This window comes from Cherax quadricarinatus, chromosome 52 (genome assembly GCF_038502225.1).
Source record: "Cherax quadricarinatus isolate ZL_2023a chromosome 52, ASM3850222v1, whole genome shotgun sequence".
Taxonomy (NCBI): Eukaryota; Metazoa; Arthropoda; class Malacostraca; order Decapoda; family Parastacidae; genus Cherax; species Cherax quadricarinatus.
In genome coordinates, this window is record NC_091343.1 from 27,854,309 (window position 1) to 27,876,420 (window position 22,112).

Here is a 22,112-nt window from a genome sequence, read left to right on the forward strand (position 1 = left end):
TGAAAATATGATACACCAACGATGATGGAATAATGAATAAGTGAAAGGAGTGGCACGAAAGAATCATGGAGGCATCCACAGGCATCATAGCACTCACAGAAACCAAGCTGAGAGGAATGATAACTGATAGGCTCAAGTTAGAGTATGTAGGAAAGAGGGAGATTATTTCCCAGTAAAAGTAGGCCTTAGACAAGGATGTGTGATGTCACTGTGGTTGTTTAATATATTTATAGATGGGGTTGTAAGAGAAGTAAATGCGAGGAAGGGTCTTGGCAAGAGGCGTGGAGTTAAAAGATAAAGAATCACACATAAAGTGGGAGTTGTCACAGTTGCTTTTTGCTGATGACACTGTGCTCTTGGAAGATTCTGAAGAGAAGTTGCAGAGGTTGGTGGATGAATTTGGTAGGGTATGCAAAAGAAGAAAATTAAAAGTGAATACAGGAAAGAGTAAGATTATGAGGATAAGAAAAAGATTAGGTGATGAAAGATTGGATATCAGATTGGAGGGAGAGAGTATGGAGGAAGTGAATGTATTCAGATATTTGGGAGTGGACGTGTCAGCGGATGGGTCTATGAAAGATGAGGTGACTCATAGAATTGATGAGGGGAAAAGGGTGAGTGGTGCACTTAGGAGTCTGTGGAGACAAAGAACTTTGTCCTTGGAAGCTCTTATATGGGTGTGAAGCATGGGTGATGAATGTTGCAGCGAGGAGAAGGCTGGAGGCAGTGGAGATGTCATGTCTGAGGGCAATGTGTGGTGTGAATATAATGCAGAAAATTCGAATTTTGGAAGTTAGGAGGAGGTGCGGGATTACCAAAACTGTTGTCCAGAGGGCTGAGGAAGGGTTGTTGAGGTGGTTCGGACATGTAGAGAGAATGGAGCGAAACAGAGTGACTTCAAGAGTGTATCAGTCTGTAGTGGAAGGAAGGCGGGGAAGGGGTCGGCCTAGGAAAGGTTGGAGGGAGGGGGTAAATGAGGTTTTGTGTGCGAGGGGCTTGGACTTACAGCAGGCGTGTGTGAGCGTGTTTGATAGGAGTGAATGGAGACAAATGGTTTTTAATACTTGACGTGCTGTTGGAGTGTGAGCAAAGTAACATTTATGAAGGGATTCAGAGAAACCGGCAGGCCGAACTTGAGTCCTGGAGATGGGAAGTACAGTGCCTGCAGATTAAAAACTGTAGTGTAAAGCACCCTTCTGGCAAGACAGTGATGGAGTGAATGATGGTGAAAGTTTTTCTTTTTTTGGGCCACCCTGCCTTGGTGGGAATCGGTCAGTGTGTTAATAAAAAAAATAAAAAAAATAATATTTTCTTGTTAGCAATTGATGAAAACATCGGCAATATAAAATTATATGAAAAGGTGGTATATACAGGGGGCACAACATGAAGAAAGTCAACAGTGAGAGGAAAGGATATTGAAAATATCATTACAAACAGGAGAGGACATGAGCCGATAAATTTTCAGAGAATCGTTGCATACTCAAGGGAAGAAAATCGACCAGTCAAATTAGTTTTCATCATAGAAACAGTGCTAAACAGGATCCTTCAACAGAAACCATGGCTAAAGGAAACGAAATACAATCAGGTGTTCCTCGACTGAATGCATGTAGAATGACAGAAACAAGGAGAGAGGATTCAAAGTTGCAAGGAGCAAGAGAGAAAAGGCAAGAGACAGACAGGAGTATCCAGAATCAGGAGGACCAGCAAACACACCCACTCAAGAAACCACCCACAGAACACCACAACCAAACAGTTTATCCCAAATCAAACCAAACTCTACACTCACAAACTCCACCTACACAGCAGCATCCCATAATGTCATTCCAGGTTTCCCACTTCATGAACCCCAACAAATCTTTAGAATACAATCTTAAAAAAAAAGTTGAAAATGTGATACACTAACGATGATGGAATAATGAATAAGTGAAAGGAGTGGCAAGAAAGAATCATGGAGGCATCCCCAGACATCATAGCACTCACAGAAACTAAGCTGATAGGAATTATAACTGATGTGATCTTTCCAACTGGATATCAGATCACGAGGAGAGACAGAGGGAACAGAGGGGAAGGAGGAGTTGAACTCATCAAAAGTCAGTGGAGTTTTGAGGACTGGGATGGAGTGGTTAGAGGGGAAGCAAGAGACTACATAGTAAGAACACTTTAGACTGGGGGTCCCAAGGTGGTGATTGCAGTGATGTACAACCTACTACTGAATAAGAGGAGTACAATGAGAGCAAAAGATCAATGGTTCAGACACTAGCTGAGGATGCCAGAAGAGCCCACATCGAGGCAAAATTATTAGTTGTTGGTGATTTCACTCACAAGGAGATTGACTGGGAAAACAGGAGCCACATGGGGAACCAGGCATCTGGAGGGCCAAAATGATGGAAGTGGTACTTGGAAACCTCATGCATCAACATGTTAGGAACACTACCAGAGAGAGAGGAGAGGATGAACCAGCAAGGCTGGACCTCATATTCACCTTGAGTAGTTAAGACACTGGGTACATCACATATGAAAGGTCCTTCGGAACTAGTTATCACGTGATCTTTAGCTTTAAGAATAAATACGGAAGCAGCACAAGTAGGATGAGAGAAGCTAAACTGAAAAGGTATGAGGAATTTCCTGCAAGAGATACAGCGGAAGAGAGAACTGGTGGGAAAGACAGTGAATGAAATGACGGAATACATGACCATGAAATGTAAAGAGGCGGGGGAGGTATTCATACCTAAGACAACAGAATCAATGGGAAGATAAGAACGAGCACTTGATTCATCCAAAGGTGCAAAAAGGCCAAAACTAAGTGTGCTAGAGAATGGTAAAAAGTAAGGAAGCCAAAGGACTCAGAAAAAATAAGGAGATTAGCAGAAGAACCAAGAATGAATATGCATGGATAAGGAAGGAGGCCCAGCGGCAATAAGAGAGTGACATAGCATAGAAAGTCAAAGCTGCTGAACAGCCACATCAAGAGGAAAACAACAGTCAAGAACTAGCTAATCAGGCTAAGAGATCACAAGAAACGACAAAGAAGAATGTAAAGAGCTAAACACGAGATTTAAGGATGTATTTTCAGTGGATACAGACTGGACTGCAATAAACCGGAATGGCAGAGTATTTCAACAGGTGGTGGATACACTGCACACAACCGAGGACGAAGTAAAGAGGCTGCTCAGTGAACTAGATACCTCAAAGATGGTGGAACTGAATAACATCTCTCCGTAGATCCTAAGAAAGGGAGCAGAGGTGCTGTGTGTGCCACTAACAATAGTCTTCAACACTATGGAAACAGAACAACTATCTGAGGTGTGGAGACAGCAAATATAGTGCCTATCTTTAAGGGGCTCTGGTGGCCTGGTGGCTAATGCTCTCGCTACACACGGCGAGGGCCTGGGTTCGATTCCCAGCCAGAGTAGAAACATTGGGCGTGTTTCTTTCCACCTGTTGTCTATGTTCCCCATCAGTAAAATGGTACCTGGGTGTTAGTCGACTGGTGTGGCTCGCATCCTGGGACACTGACCTAATTTGCCCGACATGCGGAGCATAACAAGAGGCTTTCTATATAGTAGTATGTCATTGTTGTCAGCTAGGACTGTATACCTTGTACATGTACTTGTAGTAAATAAAGATATCATTATTATTATTATTATATATTATTAAGGAGACATGTAAATAACATTAAACTGCAGACCAGTATCACTTACATGTATAGTAAGCAAAATCATGGAGAAGCTCTTGAGGGAGAGACTGGTGGAGCGTCTAGAAAAAAAAGAGGTTATACACGATAACCAGCATGGTTTCAGAGGTCAATTTTACATCACAAACCAAGAGGAGTTTTACGACAAGGTAACAGACGGAAGGCAGCCTAGAGAGGAGTGGGTAGACTGTATTTGTCTGTACTGTAAGAAGGCTATCGACAAAGTTCCACACAAGAGATTAGTGCAAAAGCAAGCATAACAGGGATGACACTGCAATGGATCAGAGAATACCTTTCAGCAAGTAAACAACATGCGATGGTAAGCGACGAGGTGTCAGAGCGGGCGCCTGTGACGAGCGGTGTTCCACAACGGTCAGTCCTAGGGCCTGTGGTGTTTCTGGTACATGTGAATGAACTACCGGAAAGGATAGATTCAGACGTGGCCCCGACTGCACACGACGTTAAGCTAATGCCGAGACTTCAAGTAGACGAGGATCAGGTAGACCTACAAAGGGATCTGTACAGACTGCACGCCTGGTCTAACAATGGACTCCTGGAGTTTACAGCAAGTACAAAGACATGAAAATTGGGAAAGATCAAAGAAGGCCACAGACAGAGTATAGGCCAAGGGGCCAAAGACTGCAAACCTCACTCAAGGAAAAGGATTTTGGGGTGAATATAATACCGAGCACATCTGTTGAGGTGCATATGAACCAAATAACTGCTGCAGCATATGGGCGCCTGGCAAACGTAAGAATATCATTTCGACATCTTAGTAAGAAACCGGTCAAGACTATACATCGTGTAAGTCTGGCCCATATAGGAATATGCAGCACCAGTAGGGAACCCACACCTTGTCAAGAACGTCCAAAAATTCGAGAAAGTGCAAAGGTTTGCAACAAGATTAGTTTCAAAGCTAAGATATATGTCCTACAAGGAGATGTTAAGAGAAATTGATCTGAGAATGGGAGAGATAGGGGAGACATGATAACGATATATAAAATACTGAGAGGTTCTGAAAAGGTAGAAAATGACAGCATGTTTCAGAATTGAGACACAGCAGCAATGGATCACAACTGGACTTTAAAGGCTCAGATGAGTCATAGGGATGTTAGGAAGTATTTCTATAGCCATAGAGTTGTCAGGATGTGGAACAGTCTGGACAGTGATGTAGAGGAAGCAGGATCCACACACAGTTTTAAGAAGATATACAATAAAGCTCATGGACCAGGGAGAGAGTGGATCAGCGATGAGGTGGGGCCACGAGGTGTCACTCCAACCCTTCAACCACAAATAGACAAATATAAGGACACGCACACACACACACACACACACACACACACACACATATATTTATATATATATATATATATATATATATATATATTTATATATATATATATATATATATATATAAGCGCTTGGAATTTCTCTATTCTTACACAGTGGTTGTTTTGCATATTCTGAAATCACCTGTTTAATGTGATCTTATTGCATATATATATATATATATATATATATATATATATATATATATATATATATATATATATATATATATATATATATATATATAATCACATCAATTTATAACAACCACTCGCTTCATAACACTCCTAAATAATAAGCTAATGTTGAGCAGGTTAATCATAATGATAATTCGGTTTCCTTTTACTGCTTTTATATATTTATCAACTCCAATGTGCTGTTTGTTTGCAAGAACTATATTTCCAGGTTATATTTAAAGTTTTCTCTAACAACGTATTCTCTACGTTTTTAAGATTTTATATCTAAAAGCTTACGTATATGTTTTCAAGATACTCTAATATTCACAGATTAACTCGTCTTAAGGATTTCGGCATTCTTCCAATGATGAAAAAGAAATATTCGAAGATCTTGTGCGAAGTCGTCAGGCAACAGCATGGTCCAAAACCTCTGGAGATAATGCAGGTTTGTTTTATGTTTCTGGTAGTGGTAGTTCTGTCACTAGTAATGGTTGTTCTGCTGATATACCTAGTTGGTACTCTCCTCTTTGTGTTTGGAAGTGGTCTCCTTATACCTAATAGCAGTTGTTCTGAGAGGAACATTACGAGTATTTCCAGCTAGGTATTTTACAGGTAATAAATAATATTTGCTTTCTGTTAATTTTACCGATTGAAATTCTGTTAGTATTATGTAGTTCTGCTAATAGTGTTCCTTGATTTTTTGTTGAGCGAGCAGGTTTTTTTTTTCTACTGGATGAAATAACTGTAATACCGGTAATAATTGGATGTGTAATGAGAGAAATTGTTTCTATTCTGCTGATAGAATTAATTAAAGCTTTGGTGTTTAGTTGATGTTCTACTGATGGTGTTTATAGGTTATCTGTCTATAATATTTATTTTTCTCATAATAGCACGTGTTATTTTGCTGATATTACTAATTGTTCTCTTGATAACATGGTTGGTTCTCAGTATATAGTAGTGTAGTACTGAATCTGCAGATATTAACGAACAGTGTTCCTTTGAGAGTACTAGTAAATTTATTACTCTTAGTAACTGTCAGTTCATGGGAATGAAAAATGTTGATAATATTGATTAGTTTTATGCTGACACTATTAATTAATTCTCTGATGAAAAGAAGTGAACTGCTACTAATTGTGCTGAAAGGACTTCTGAAAGTACTGGTTGTGGTCCTGATAGTAAAGTCAAACCATACCACGGGCGGGGATAGAACCCGCGATCAGTCATCAAACTCAAGACCGACGCATTACCGGGTTTTATCCCCGCCTATGGTATGGTTTGTTTTCAATCGTGTCATTACGATTTCGTGAATCAGTAAAGTCAGTAAAGTTGGTGCTCTGTTGATAGTCTTTGTGTTCTGTAATAGCTTTGGTTGGTGTTCTGTTAATAGCCTTGGTTGGTGTTTGGCTTATATATTGCTTTTTATTTGCTGATAGTACTGGTTCTCACCCAACAGTATTAGCTGACATTAATCTTACATGTTGTTACCTGTTTATAGTAGTGATTATTGTTATGCTGAGAGTAGTGTTGTTATATCTGTTGATAGTAATGGAAAATATTTACCAAAACAAAACTGTTTGATCTTCTGACAGTACAGAATGTTTTACACAGAGTTCAGGTTGATGCTCTCTCAGTCACAATGGTTGATGTATATTCTAACAATATGGTAAAACTGAGTTTATTGTTTATTTCTGTTGACAACGTTATTTGTCCTACAAATATCATTGGTTCATCTGTTGACAGTGCGAGTTAGCGTTCTGTTGACTGTTCTATATTTTAAGTATGATAAAAATTCGACTTATCTGTTTCTTTCGTCCCCATGTTCATTCAAGATACGAAAATGCCTCATTCGACTGGCTTCAAATTTCCAACGTTAATATACGGTAATTTGGGAAAAATTCATGGAGTAACTGGAATGTATAAGTACTCTGACTAAAGTTGTAGAACACTTTCCCAGCTTCCTGGAATGTATAAGTACTCTGACTAAAGTTGTAGAACACTTTCTCAGTTTCCTGGAATGTATAAGTACTCTGACTAAAGTTGTAGAACACTTTCCCAGCTTCCTGGAATGTATAAGTACTCTGACTAAAGTTGTAGAACACTTTCTCAGTTTCAATGCTCTCTAAAGTTGTAGAACTGGAATGTATAAGTACTCTGACTAAAGTTGTAGAACACTTTCTCAGTTTCCTGGAATGTATAAGTACTCTGACTAAAGTTGTAGAACACTTTCCCAGCTTCCTGGAATATGTAAGTACTCTGACTAAAGTTGTAGAACACTTTCCCAACTTCCTGGAATGTGTAAGTACTATGACTGAAGTTGTTAAACACTTTCCCAGCTTCCTGGAATGTGTAAGTACTCTGACTAAAGTTTACCTAGAGTTTAGCTGGAGAGGGTTTCGGGGGTCAACGCCCCCGTGGCCCGGTCTGAGACCAGACCTCGCTTTATAGCTGGTTGACAGAACTCAAGAAATCGTCTAGTGGCTAATGCGACGGGCTGGAGTTTTGAGACCCTGGTCTAGTGGCTAACGCGACGGGCTGGAGTTTTGAGACCCTGGTCTAGTGGCTAACGCGACGGGCTGGAGTTTTGAGACCCTGGTCTAGTGGCTAACGCGACGGGCTGGAGTTTTGAGACCCTGGTCTAGTGGCTAACGCGACGGGCTGGAGTTTTGAGACCCTGGTCTAGTGGCTAACGCGACGGGCTGGAGTTTTGAGACTCTATGACCTCGGGTTCAATCCCGGCCGGGGGTATGGTCTGGTTGACAGAACTTGAAATCGTTGGATTCCAGGGCATATCTGGAAAATGCCTCATCAGATGGGCTTCAAATTTTCAGCTCTGGGGATTGCCTTAATATTAGACTTCATAAATCCCTCTCTGACAATTTGATTACATAAATGATTTCCATTAATTAAATAATGCCTCATGTTATCAACTTCAAAATATTAACGTTGATGAGTGTTGGTGCAGTCATCAACGTGATGATGAGTGTTGATGCAGTCATCAACGTTGATGAGTGTTGATTGAGTGTTGATGCAGTCATCAGCGTTGATGAGTGTTGGTGCAGTCATCAACGTTGATGAGTGTTGATGCAGTCATCAGCGTTGATGAGTGTTGATGCAGTCATCAACGTTGATGAGTGTTGATGCAGCCATCAACGTTGATGAGTGTTGATGCAGCCATCAACGTTGATGAGTGTTGATGCAGTCATCAGCGTTGATGAGTGTTGATGCAGTCATCAGCGTTGATGAGTGTTGATGCAGTCATCAACGTTGATGAGTGTTGATGCAGTCATCAACGTTGATGAGTGTTGATGCAGTCATCAGCGTTGATGAGTGTTGATGCAGTCATCAGCGTTGATGAGTGTTGGTGCAGTCATCAACGTTGATGAGTGTTGATGCAGTCATCAACGTTGATGAGTGTTGATGCAGTCATCAACGTTGATGAGTGTTGATGCAGCCATCAACGTTGATGAGTGTTGATGCAGCCATCAACGTTGATGAGTGTTGATGCAGTCATCAACGTTGATGAGTGTTGGTGCAGTCATCAACGTTGATGAGTGTTGATGCAGTCATCAACGTTGATGAGTGTTGATGCAGTCATCAACGTTGATGAGTGTTGATGCAGTCATCAGCGTTGATGAGTGTTGATGCAGTCATCAACGTTGATGAGTGTTGATGCAGCCATCAGCGTTGATGAGTGTTGGTGCAGTCATCAACGTTGATGAGTGTTGATGCAGTCATCAACGTTGATGAGTGTTGATGCAGCCATCAGCGTTGATGAGTGTTGGTGCAGTCATCAACGTTGATGAGTGTTGGTGCAGTCATCAACGTTGATGAGTGTTGGTGCAGTCATCAACGTTGATGAGTGTTGATGCAGCCATCAGCGTTGCTGAGTGTTGGTGCAGTCATCAACGTTGATGAGTGTTGATGCAGCCATCAGCGTTAATGAGTGTTGATGCAGCCATCAGCGTTGATGAGTGTTGGTGCAGTCATCAACCTTGATGAGTGTTGATGCAGCCATCAGCGTTGCTGAGTGTTGATGCAGTCATCAACGTTGATGAGTGTTGATGCAGCCATCAGCGTTGCTGAGTGTTGGTGCAGTCATCAACGTTGATGAGTGTTGATGCAGCCATCAGCGTTGATGAGTGTTGGTGCAGTCATCAACGTTGCTGAGTGTTGATGCAGCCATCAGCGTTGCTGAGTGTTGGTGCAGTCATCAACGTTGATGAGTGTTGGTGCAGTCATCAACGTTGATGAGTGTTGATGCAGTCCGCTCAGTTATATTCATAGAACATTTCAGAAATTGGTTTCCAAGTGATATTATGAGGAAGTTCTTGTGACAATCTTCACATTGTCATCTCTGGTAAATCTTACTTACAAGGTTAAAATTGTTAATAAAAGATTAAGGTGTTATTTTGCATTATTAGAATATACTTATTTATGAGGTGCTTTAATGCTGATGAAGGGCTCATGATCCAAGGAACTGGATTTAACACTGGACTGAATCTGAATACCTTCTATCCTACAGGCACTATATGATCCTTAGAGGTTTAGCGCATTCCTTGATTAAAAAAATGATTCTGAATGGCGTCAGTCTTTCAAGACTGAAGCAACGTATGAATTAAATGAAACTTTTCAGGAGGATGGGGGGGGGAGAGGGGAGTAATATAAGCCGTGATCATGCAAATTTTTTTTTATATTATTCAATAACTGGAGTTAAAGTGAAAGTTTTATTAAACAAATTGTTATGCATGAAATAACTTAAGACTGTGTCTTCTGATCACAAAAACAAAAATCATAGAATTTGACTTTATTTGGTTATCTTAGGTTATATCTACATTATTTATGTTATTTGCCCGTGTAATTAAACCCAAAGATTAAATATAAGTTTGTTTACCTTTTTACATACATACTTTCTTACTGGTTTAATTACATAGTAATTACATACTTGTCTGTGCATGCTTCAGTTTTCCTTTTCATGGAAGAAATTGAGAAAACTTGTATACTGTTTGTCATGCGATTATTTGTGAGTGTTGCATCAGATGTTGCATCCTTGCAACACTCACAATTCAATAATGCATTTCTGAGCAGCTTCAAATTTAATATTTTGGTTTATATTAGAGCTAATACAATCCCTTTCCAGTTTTTCTTCAATGTTCATGCTTTAACGGAATAGTAGCGCTAAATTTGTTGTCAAATTTCCAATGTTCCCTCCTGGGCAATAAGCATGTGTGTGTGTGTGATGGTAGATCATTTCACAAGATACTGTGAGAAAGTACCTTTAGCAGATAAGACTACCAAACGTTTAAGGAACGTTTAATCTTCAGGCATACTACTCCTAAGTCCTTTGTAGCAAATAAAAGAGGTGAATTTTGTAATGAGATTCTTGAAAAGTTGTGTACAAAATCTCTAAGTCAACTCTTGTCCCTCACCATCCTGTGAACAATGGCTTGGCAGAAAGAACCAATAAAAAACACTCGATGTGTTGAAAGCAACTATAATATCGTCGCTGCAACCTGGGATGAAGTCATACGTGACGTAGAGTGCACTTAACAGGAGGTACCCCATATTATGCATTGTATGGTGAACACAAACGGTTATATTCCAATCCGAAACCAAATTATAATGCAGATTATTTTGTAACAACTCTTACCAGCTTAGCCCAAAGTGTCTTCAGAAGAATCCGAGAAACACTTGAAAAGACAACAAATTTACAAGAATCACTGACACTCGAGCAAGTCAACCAAAATTAAAGTTGGTTCGACAGTGATGCCAACTAATTTCAATATGGCATCTGCGGTGCCAAAGCTCGACCACACGTTTGTTGGTCCCTACCGAGTAATTGAGAACGTAAGAGGTAATAAGTACAAAGTTAGAGCAATTATTAGTGGTCATTACAAAGAATCTCATATGAAGTTAGTATGTCATGATGCTGATGTGTTTGCTGGCACCCAGAAGAGCGTCATGATGTTGATGAGTTTGCTGGCACCCAGAAGATCGTCATGATGTTGATGAGTTTGCTGGCACCCAGACGGGGAATCCAGAATATGACAACCTCTTTGACCTTCTACCCCTAACAACCTGACTGACGCTCAACCTGACAGTCGTTAATCTCTGTGCACAAGACAAGTGAAGAGGAACCCTCAGGTTTCACTTGTTATCTCTTAATATCAATCCTCCTCAGTTAGAGCATGTGTCAGCCGTTGCCACAGAATTAGATCCCCTTAGAGATGATAGCCATTCTACATATTTGAATCTCACCCTAGCAGAATTGGGGTTAATTGTAAATATATTGTATAGATGATTAGTATAATGCAGTCAATACACAACTGTATGTAGTAATTCTTATTCTCTTGATTTATTTGTGAATCAATTTTTTTACTTGTTCATTAAGTATTCACTATCTCTCTTTAGTAAGTAAGTAAGTGAGTAAGTTTATTCAGGTATACACAAATGCAGTTACATAGAATTATCATACATAGCAGCATATGTGTAGAGAACCTGGGATAACCCAGAAAAGTCAGAGTGACTTATTTCCATTGGGGTCCTTCCTTCGTAAATAAATTTCCTCAGAATCCGTAGATCACATGAATAATGATCGATCGCTCTTTTACTTCCCATGATCCATCATGGCTTGTAATGCTTATGTTCCAGTATGTAACATGTTTTGTTATACAATGGTTTCTTGCATTGTATAAATCGCGTGTTGGATGGTGCTGGACTGGTAGTACTGGATGGTTGGTGTTGGGCTGGTAGTACTGGATGGTTGGTGTTGGGCTGGTAGTACTGGATGGTTGGTGTTGGGCTGATAGTACTGGATGGTTGGTGTTGGGCTGGTAGTACTGGATGAATGGTGTTGGGCTGGTAGTACTGGATGGTTGGTGTTGGGCTGGTAGTACTGGATGGTTGGTGTTGGGCTGATAGTACTGGATGGTTGGTGTTGGGCTGGTAGTACTGGATGGTTGGTGTTGGGCTGGTAGTACTGGATGAATGGTGTTGGGCTGGTAGTACTGGATGGTTTGTGTTGGGCTGGTAGTACGGATGGTTGGTGTTGGGCTGGTAGTACTGGATGAATGGTGTTGGGCTGGTAGTACTGGATGGATGGTGTTGGGCTGGTAGTACTGGATGGTTGGTGTTGGGCTGGTAGTACTGGATGGTTGGTGTTGGGCTGGTAGTACTGGATGGTTGGTGTTGGGCTTGTAGTACTGGATGAATGGTGTTGGGCTAGTAGTACTGGATGGATGGTGTTGGGCTGGTAGTACTGGATGGTTGGTGTTGGGCTGGTAGTACTGGATGGTTGGTGTTGGGCTGGTAGTACTGGATGAATGGTGTTGGGCTGGTAGTACTGGATGGCTGGTGTTGGGCTGGTAGTACTGGATGGTTGGTGTTGGGTTGGTAGTTCTGGATTGTTGAAGTGGAGCTGGTAGTATTGGAAGGTTGTTGTTGGATTGGTAGTACTTGTTAGTTGGTGTTGAACTAATAGTTACGGATGGAGTTATGTTGGTAGTAATGATTGTTGTTTTAATGGTAGTACTTGATGGCTGACATTGGAATTGCAGTACTGGTTTGTTTGTGGTTATCTGGCTGTATTATATTCACTCAGGGTGAATACAAGGTCCAGCTTCACTGGTTCATCCTCTCCTCTTTCTCTCGTTGTATCCCTAAAATGTTGGTGCGCCAAGTTCTTTATTACCACCTCGAGCACCTTAGTCCTCCGTCTTTCTATTCCCCATGTACCTCTAGGATCTCCCAATCAATCTTCTTGTGGTTAACATCTCCCATGACCAGCAGCTTGCCCTGCTCATGTCGGCCCTCCTGGCCACCATAGCTAGTTTCTGTTGCACGATCCTGTTTCGTACCATTTCCATCATTAGGGGTCAATTTGACTGGGCGACTTTCTCCCCTGGTTATTATAATCAAAAAGAAGCTTTCTTCCCTGAGTACCTTCCACGTTTCTGAAAATGTTTTTCCAGTGACATACATTTCACTCTCGTTATTGTGATAATACTGTAACTTTATTTCCTCCAAATGTCGCATTTCGTTATTAGTCATTTTCTGTCACCTATTTTATAACTTGAGGCTTCATTTGCTGTCTTGCACACATTTGGCAGTTTCCCTGCATCGAGAGTGACTTGTTAAAATTGTCTGCTCCCTCCCTCAACACCCACGAAAAGACATCAACTGACCTTCGAGGTATCTAGTTAACACAAATGCTTCAACCTCTTTTCACTGCATGATGCTGTCTTGTGCCATTTCTGATTCGAGGGTCAATTTGACTGAAAGTGTTTCTATTCTTGGGATCTTTCCAAATCTCTGAAAGTTTATCTGAATCACTTTCGTCTCCTCTGCTAAGGGTTATAGATGACTTTCCTGTTTTTTCGTCTGCCATATTTCTTGAGACCTTCATTCAGCCTTCTGAAGCCTATAGTAAACCAGGGGGCCTCTCTCTTTTTCCTCCCTTTTCCCACTTCCTTTCCCACTAGATTTCTGTGTCTGTTGTGAACAATTAGTTTCTCTCCTTATCATCTGCATCTTCCGGTTTCCTGAGAATATTTCCACAATGGTCTTGTTTGCTCCCTCTTCTATTTCATTTGTTCCTTACTTGTTATACTATTCCTGCTCTCATGTCATTACTCCCTTCCATGAATCTCATTCAGTTCCTTCTAAGCTCATTTACATCCTCTTCAAGGCTGTGTATCGTTGCCTCAGGAGCTGTAGCTCTTCTCTCCCCTTTCATATCCTCTGAAGATACCCTATGTTCCTTCTCCTTTCTCACTTCAGTTTCATCTTGCACTTAAGCTGTTGTATCATCAATTCTCTCTCTCAGTCTCCCCATACTCTGGCCTTCTCCTCGGCTCCGCTTCCACTAGTTTCTGTGTTCCTCGGGTGTCCTTGTTAGGTATAAAAAACTTTTTCTAAGTACAGCTTACTGGTGGTCGACCCTCCATTCGCTACAATTGCCTGTGATGAGAAACCTCTGCTAAGCTGTGTGTACTCACCTAGTTCTCACCTAGTTGAGGTTGCAGGGGTCGAGTCCAAGCTCCTGGCCCCACCTCTTCACTGGTCGCTACTAGGTCACTCTCCCTGAACCATGAGCTTTATCGTACCTCTGCTTAAAGCTATGTATGGATCCTGCCTCCACTACATCGCTTCCTAAACTATTCCACTTCCTGACTACTATGTGGCTGAAGAAATACTTCCTAACATCCCTGTGATTCATCTGTGTCCCCGTGTTGCTGTGTCCAGTCTCTGGAACATCCTGTCTTTGTGTGTGTGTGTGTGTGCGTGCAATTTCAGAAAACTCCTTGCTATCTAATTTGTAATTAATATATTTAATCAAAATTACTTGAATACACAACTCTTTTTAACATTTTTTTTTTTTTGCAGGTTGAAGGTCCATTCATCGTGTTGAGTGTTGGTCTCGTGGCCGCCTCAGTGATATATTTTGCTGAGATGATGTGCAGGCGATCACCTCACTTCTCATAAGATATATAAAATATACATAACACATGCAACATGAAATCCCAACGCAATGTGAAATCCCAACAAGATGAAAAGTCACTTAACCAGACTACTATTTTTGCTAACGAATACAGTTATATGCATTCGTACAGAGTGACAAATTCCTGTCAAGTACATTCAGTATAACATATCTATACACAAAGCACATGTAGGTATGTACGTACGTACAGAATATGAGCATATGCGCCACACTGACACATGTACCCACAGCATATGAACATACATACAACCTGTGTCTCCACACAGATGACACATTCACTTACTTTTAGCCAGTATCTCCAGAGACACAACACATTCACGTTATGTACTACCAGTATCTCCATACTCTCAACAGTTGTACGTACACAAAAGCTAGAGATCAACTCGTACACATGCAATATGAGGAGTATGGAAACTCACATACACTCATATACATTAAACATTGAACAATACAATTAAAAAGAAAAAACTTTAATGACACTTAGAAAGGAAAATTTTTAATGATATATGACAACATTATAATAAAATAATCAGTAAAAGTAAGTATGTGGTGTTATTCTGTAGCAGACATTGTACAACTTAAATTGCTTCTCTCTTTAATTTATAATACAAAAAATTAATTTAGTGCTAAAGTTTTAATATAATTATAATTGAGATGGGGTTGATTTTCCTGAGCATATTGAGGTAGAGAGATATATTACTGTCAGAGAGATATATTACTGTCAGAGAGATATATTACTGTCAGAGAGATATATTACTGTCAGAGAGATGTATTACTGTCAGAGAGATGTATTACTGTCAGAGAGATATATTACTGTCAGAGAGATGTATTACTGTCAGAGAGATGTATTACTGTCAGAGAGATATATTACTGTCAGAGAGATATATTACTGTCAGAGAGATATATGTAGACAGCATGTACTGTCAGAACACACAGCCTAGCCGTCAGAGAGATATATTACTCTTAGAGAGATGTATTACTGTCAGAGAGATATATTACTGTCAGAGAGATATATTACTGTCAGAGAGATATATTACTGTCAGAGAGATATATGTAGACAGCCTGTACTGTCAGAACACACAGCCTAGCCATCTGCTCTAACTAGTTCATATTTCGCAGCATTTTAGGTGCTGCCCTCTGTAGGCTCACCCACGTCAGTGGGAGGCTGAGCCCATCGGCCCTCACTCCTAGGCCGACCGACTTGATAGACACAAGTGCTCCCCCTCCACGGACTGGCTTGCGGTCACTCCCTCACACTGCCCGTTGTGTACTCACTCCTATCCAATTAAAGCCAAACTAGTCCACGGCCGTATCATTGCTACCTACGCTACCTTCATCGGCACTAAACCGCTGTTCAGCAGTAAGAACAGCAATAACAGTGGTGGCAGCGGTGGGATACTGTAGCGTGGGACGCTGTAGCATGGGGTCACTGTGACACCACTTACAATTCTCTGAGAATTTCGGAAAATTTCGGCCTAGATCCTGCTTGTACCTGTGTCTGGATGCTCAAACGTGCAGACACGACATCAGGATAACTTGTTGAGAGACGGATGCTTCTTGCATGGGATGATGAAGTGAAGATGACTTCATCCCTCTTCCTTCCTCGCTTTGGGCAAATACACTGCTGCGACCACCGCTGGTACCAATATAACGGGATTATTTGGTATTCTGGTAGCGGGTGGTTAAATGATACGTCTTCGGAGGCTTCTTACTTTATTGTTAAGTCGTGGTGGGTGCACAGGCTTGTGTTGTGCCCATGGCCCGGGACGGCCATGCCCACGAGAGAGAGCTGGGAGTAATTGTGTCTTCCTACTACGCCGCTGTGTGTGTGAGGGTAAGGCAAGTCTGGGCATACTGAAGTGGCAAGGCCTCTAGGTGGCAGCACCAGAATGGCGCGAAATATGAACTAAGCTGGCAGACAGCAGGGGCTGTCTGTGCAGACAGTACAGGCTATCTACATACGCTCGGCCACCTATCGCGCGTCGTCCCGACGCGACAATACTGGTGGTAAAAGAAACTCGGTCTCTCTCTCGTAGGAACAGGGCACAGAACACGAAATAAAAACATATATATACATATGGACATGGAAAAAAAAACTTCCTACAGGGAGGGAAGAAAAAACATGTGGGGTGTGCTAAACATCGTGGTCAAAGGCAGTGAGCATCGAAGAGCATCACTGCACGCCTTCCTGCGTCTGGACAGATACTGCAACACGGGAGTCATCGCTGCGGCTGAGCTGTGACGTAACAGGTTACGGTCTCCTCTGGAACGGTGAAGCAGTCATCGTAGGAGTCGCTACAGGTTTCACTCAACCTGGGGCACAACATGCTGGTGCCCTCGAGTGAGGCGTCGACAAAACTCGGCAACTGGGCAGGACTTGTGGCAAGCGACTCAGGAGGACACTTCTCGACTGGTACTGTCGCTGGGCTGTCACTGCCGGCGAGCGTGGAGCGTGTTGTGGAGCGAGTCGTGGCAGAGACGACTGGGCGAAACATCTGGGAGTCGTAACATCATACACCAGACTGCAATGAGAGAGCTAGCAGTCAAAGTGACATCTTCTTTGTGCAGGCTGCTCACTGAAGCTGGTGACACGAGGCTGACACAGTGTGTCATTCTCTCGGCAGTTGGAGTTTTAGCAGGGGTTAGTCTAAGCGTCCCCAGACTTGTTTCTCTACATATAACTGCACTCTGATGGTCTGGAGGTGAAGTGAAACAAATCTCGATAGGAATCGTAGCAGGTACGATTCTGCAGAACACGAGCGACGAGCATAAAACCTTTCTGTACAAGAGGGCTCGGGCTCAGGGCTGTCTGATAACAGCTGTCAAACACACTGGTCACACGGGTGACTTAACACAGTGGTGCTACTCAGGTCTGGCTCAGACCTCACTGGACACGGAAACTTTATGCACACACCGCGGTACAACATGGCTTAAACTAGCAAATGATACTTTTCTGTGCATAAAACTGACTGAGACATACTAAAATGTGAGAACACTGACTGAGAGGAATTAATTAACACATGACATATATTTTCAGAGAGAGACCGAGTTTCATTAACCACCAGTATTGTCGTGTCAGGACGACGCGCGGTAGGTGGCCGAGCGTATGTAGACAGCCTGCACTGTCTGCACAGACAGCCCCTGCTGTCTGCCAGCTTAGTTCATATTTTGCGGCATTTAAGGTGCTGCCCTCTGTAGGCTCACCCACGTCAGTGGGAGGCTGAGCCCATCGGCCCTCACTCCTAGGCCGACGGACTTGATAGACACAAGCGCTCCCCCTCCACGGACTGGCTTGCGGTCACTCCCTCACACTGCCCGTTGTGTACTCACTCCTATCCAATTAAAGCCAAACTAGTCCACGGCCGAATCATTGCTACCTACGCTACCTTCATCGGCACTAAACCGCTGTTCAGCAGTAAGAACAGTAATAACATATATTACTGTCAGAGAGATGTATTACTGTCAGAGAGATGTATTACTGTCAGAGAGATATATTACTGTCAGAGAGATATATTACTGTCAGAGAGATGTATTACTGTCAGAGAGATATATTACTGTCAGAGAGATGTATTACTGTCAGAGAGATGTATTACTGTCAGAGAGATGTATTACTGTCAGAGAGATGTATTACTGTCAGAGAGATGTATTACTGTCAGAGAGATGTATTACTGTCAGAGAGATGTATTACTGTCAGAGAGATGTATTACTGTCAGAGAGATATATTACTGTCAGAGAGATATCAATTATGTTGAGAAATGGCATTACCAGCTAAGTTTAAACAGTGAACACTTAACTTAAAGACAACTCATCGTCTACACAGCCGCCCCTGCAGACGAGGTCTAGAAGCTGTCGAAACCATCTCACAACGGGCTGTCAAGAAATATAATTTGTAAGATTATAAATTACCCCTAGGGGGTGTTATGTCAGCATTTCATTCACTGATGGCTGACAACTTACTTGTTTGGATTCAAAAGTCCACACCTTACTGCCGACTATAGATTGATTACAAACTCCTTGCGACTCAAGAACTGCGCAGTCCCCCGTTCCACAAGAAATTTGTAACATACCTTGCTCTTGTAGCGTGAGCTATGGTGTTCTTCACACCTTCGACAGGTATCGGTGACTTGATAGAAGCTGAAGTGTCCTTGGATGTCAACGTCTTCCATTGTCTAGGAAACGCACACTGGTACACTATGTTCCACAAGATTTGTCTTTATTGTTCACAATGTTATCACTGAAGAAGCTGATCACACTTCTCTTAAGTGTTTATTGTGTTTTATGAGACACTTTGTTCACACTAACGCACAGATCGTTGTTCTTTGTTGGTTATCCTGGCATCAGTGTCACTCTCAGTAGAGTCAAAAGTAATCTGAAGACGCCACAGCGCCCCATGCCGTCACTGCCCCTTGCACAAAAAAAGCAGACCTAGTACTTTTTGCTTCCTTGCCACTTCCTCGATGAAGCAAAGCAGAAGGTTTGATTCTTGCTGTCTTAAGCATAGACAACAATGTCCACTATCTTTACTATGGTAACGAAGTGGGAGTTGGATTTTCCTTAATTGTCCTGCTAAAGTAAGAGATGTAATGTCTCTTATTAAAATACACTCTGCAACACTGGACTGCAAGGAGCAATGGTCGGTTGACCACAGGTCGCATACTCGTACGGCATCTGTGATCAATTACTCACTGTAGCAGTAAACAAGACACTTGCCCCTTCTGAGAGGTCTGGGCCCCTCAGGGCTGAAAGGGGCTGAAGGGGCTGAAGGGGGCTGATACCCCCCTCCTGGAGAAAATATCTCCACACTGGGGGGCGGCGGAGGTTTGCTGCAGGTGAACTATTCATCACTTAACATTAATTTAATTTTCTCACTCGCCACCACTGCTGCTTGTCTTTTCTGAACAGCTTTAGTCTGTGTGGTGTCTGGAGAATCACTAATTTTGTTTTCAACATTGTGTAATTCTAACGGCACTAGTTTATTTATTGTCCGCTTATTCACTACACCTTTTCACAAAACATCAACTGTCCTGATGATTCCATTTGCATCAGGATATATGGTCACAATTTTTCCAAGTGGCCATTGGGACCTCGGACCATCATTGTCAATAATCACTATGTCACCTGGTCTTAAGGACTTATGATTTTCAGGAACACCAGCTCCATAGAAGTGTTTTCTCAATGAGGTGAGATAGTCTTCTCGCCAAATTTTCTCCCAACGTTCAATCACTTTATTAAGGTGTTTGAATTTACGTCTGAGTTGCTCAGGTTCGAAATAAGTAGGATCCTCTATGATTTCTTTATCATTCATGGGAGGAACAGGTTCGAGCCTTCTGCCATGGAGTAAATGAGATGGACTTAACACTTCTAAATTGTCCAGATCATCGGTAACATAAGTCAGAGGTCTGTTGTTGACTCTATTTTCTATTTCAGTCACAACTCTACGGAATTCTTCTAAGTCGATTCTTTGACGATGAAGAGTCTTCCTTAAACAACGTTTTACAATGCCGATCATTCTTTCATAAAATCCGCCGTGCCATGGAGATTTAGGAGGAATGTATCTCCAACGACATCTGCGTTGATTCAGCATCTGGTGTACTTCTGGTTGATCAAAGATCTTGTTTATATAAGCAGCACCAGCAACAAAATTCGTTGCATTATCTGAAATCATCAGTCTGGGACACGCCCTTCTGGCTGCAAACCTTCTGAATAACTTGATAAAAGTTTCAGCAGACATGTCAGTTGCTACTTCTAGATGTACTGCTCTAGTCGTAGCACAAGTGAACAAACAGATGTACACCTTGATGGGAACTTTGTCAACTGTTTTAGTTAAAATTATTGGTCCAGTGTAATCTACACCTGTCACCTCAAATGGAGTGACATGACAAACTCTTTCAGAGGGATATGGAGGTGGACCTGGATACTGACATACTCGCATATCATAGTGACGACAAGTAATACAGTCCCTTATTTGTTTTTTCACACTTTGTCGACCTTGAGGTATCCAGTATGATTGTCGTATATGACAAAGTGTGTCAGCTACCCCACCATATTACACGTTACTGTGGGCGTTTTGCTCAATCAATTTTGTTAGCCAATGATTCTTGGGGATCAATATTGGATGTATGGCTTCTTTAGGTAGTGAAGAATTATGAATTCTTCCTCGACATCTTATCATCTTTTCTGAGTCGAGATAAAGTCCTAAAGAATTAATCATGACAGGTTTCTTTGGGGATTTATCTTGTGTTTCTAGAAATTTATATTCTGTAGAGAAAACATCTTTCTGTATTAGTTTCATCCAGTATTTAATGGGTTCAAGATATTCATAATCAGGTTTTATTCCTTTAATGAATTTATGGACAAGAGCTGTAACTCTTAAGAGTTTGCCCAAAGATGAGTATTTAGATCCATCAATGACTATTTCTGTTGTGTCTGCAGTATTTACACAACTTATTTTTGCTGTGTTCAAGCAGACTGTTTCTTCTGGCATAATGTGAGCTTTTTGCTGAGGCCAGTTATTTTCATTAGAGAGCCAGTTCGGTCTGTGGAGCCATAATTTATTATCCACAAATTTCTTGAGTGGGACACCACATGACAACATGTCAGCTGGATTCTCTAGGGTAGAGACGTGGAGGAAGAGATAATCTCTCTGCATCTCTTTTATTTCTGCTACTCTGTTCTGTACATAGACCAACTTACTCTTATTATTTCTTAACCACTGGAGAACTGCCTCATTATCACTCCAGATCACGGTTTTCTCAATAGTGAGATGATCAAGTACTTTGTTGAGATAGACAGCTAATTTTGTACCTACATAGAGTGCTGTCAGTTCCAATTGTGGTACTGTTCTGACCTTCAAGGGTGCTACCCTGGCCTTTGAAGTAATTAGTGTACTTCCTTCAGCATTACTCAAGTAAGCTACAGCGCCATAACCTCTGGTTGACGCATCACAGAACACATGTAATGTGTACTTGTTTCCCTCTTGACCTATTTGTCTGGGAAGTTTAATTTGATGAAGTTGTTTAAACTCCTTGGATATTTCATCCCATGCTTGACTCATTTCTAGAGGCAAGTTCTCATCCCATCCAATTTTGAGCTTCCATGCATCTTGCATAAGTATTTTACCCTTTATGGTAACTGGTGAGACGAGTCCTAGAGGATCAAAACATTGTGATACCTCTGACAGTAAACTACGTTTAGTGAGTGTACTGCATGATTTATTGTTTATCATTTTGAGACTCAAAGTATCTTCCTGTGTGTTCCAATTAAGTCCCAGCATATTGTTGCAATCAGGAATTTCAGCTTCAGCGAAATCTTCTTTGATAAGTTCCCTTAATTGCTTTGAATTTGTATTCCACATCCTTAGAGGCATATTTGCTTCTTTCATCTCCTTGTTAGCTTCTCTGTATAAGGATTTCAAATC

The 22,112-nt window shown here is 41.6% G+C and overlaps 1 protein-coding gene across 1 annotated transcript in view; it reads left to right on the forward strand.

Annotated features, from left to right (window-relative positions):
* Nucleotides 1–14,679, forward strand: part of LOC138854203 (probable glutamate receptor) — a 278,593-nt gene extending 263,914 nt beyond the window's left edge. Inside the window, exons 13-14 of the mRNA XM_070096001.1 lie at nucleotides 5,530–5,644; nucleotides 14,581–14,679. Coding sequence (XP_069952102.1) covers nucleotides 5,530–5,644; nucleotides 14,581–14,679 — 214 coding nt within the window. The remainder of the gene's footprint in view (nucleotides 1–5,529; nucleotides 5,645–14,580) is intronic.
* The last annotated feature ends 7,433 nt before the right edge of the window (nucleotides 14,680–22,112 follow it).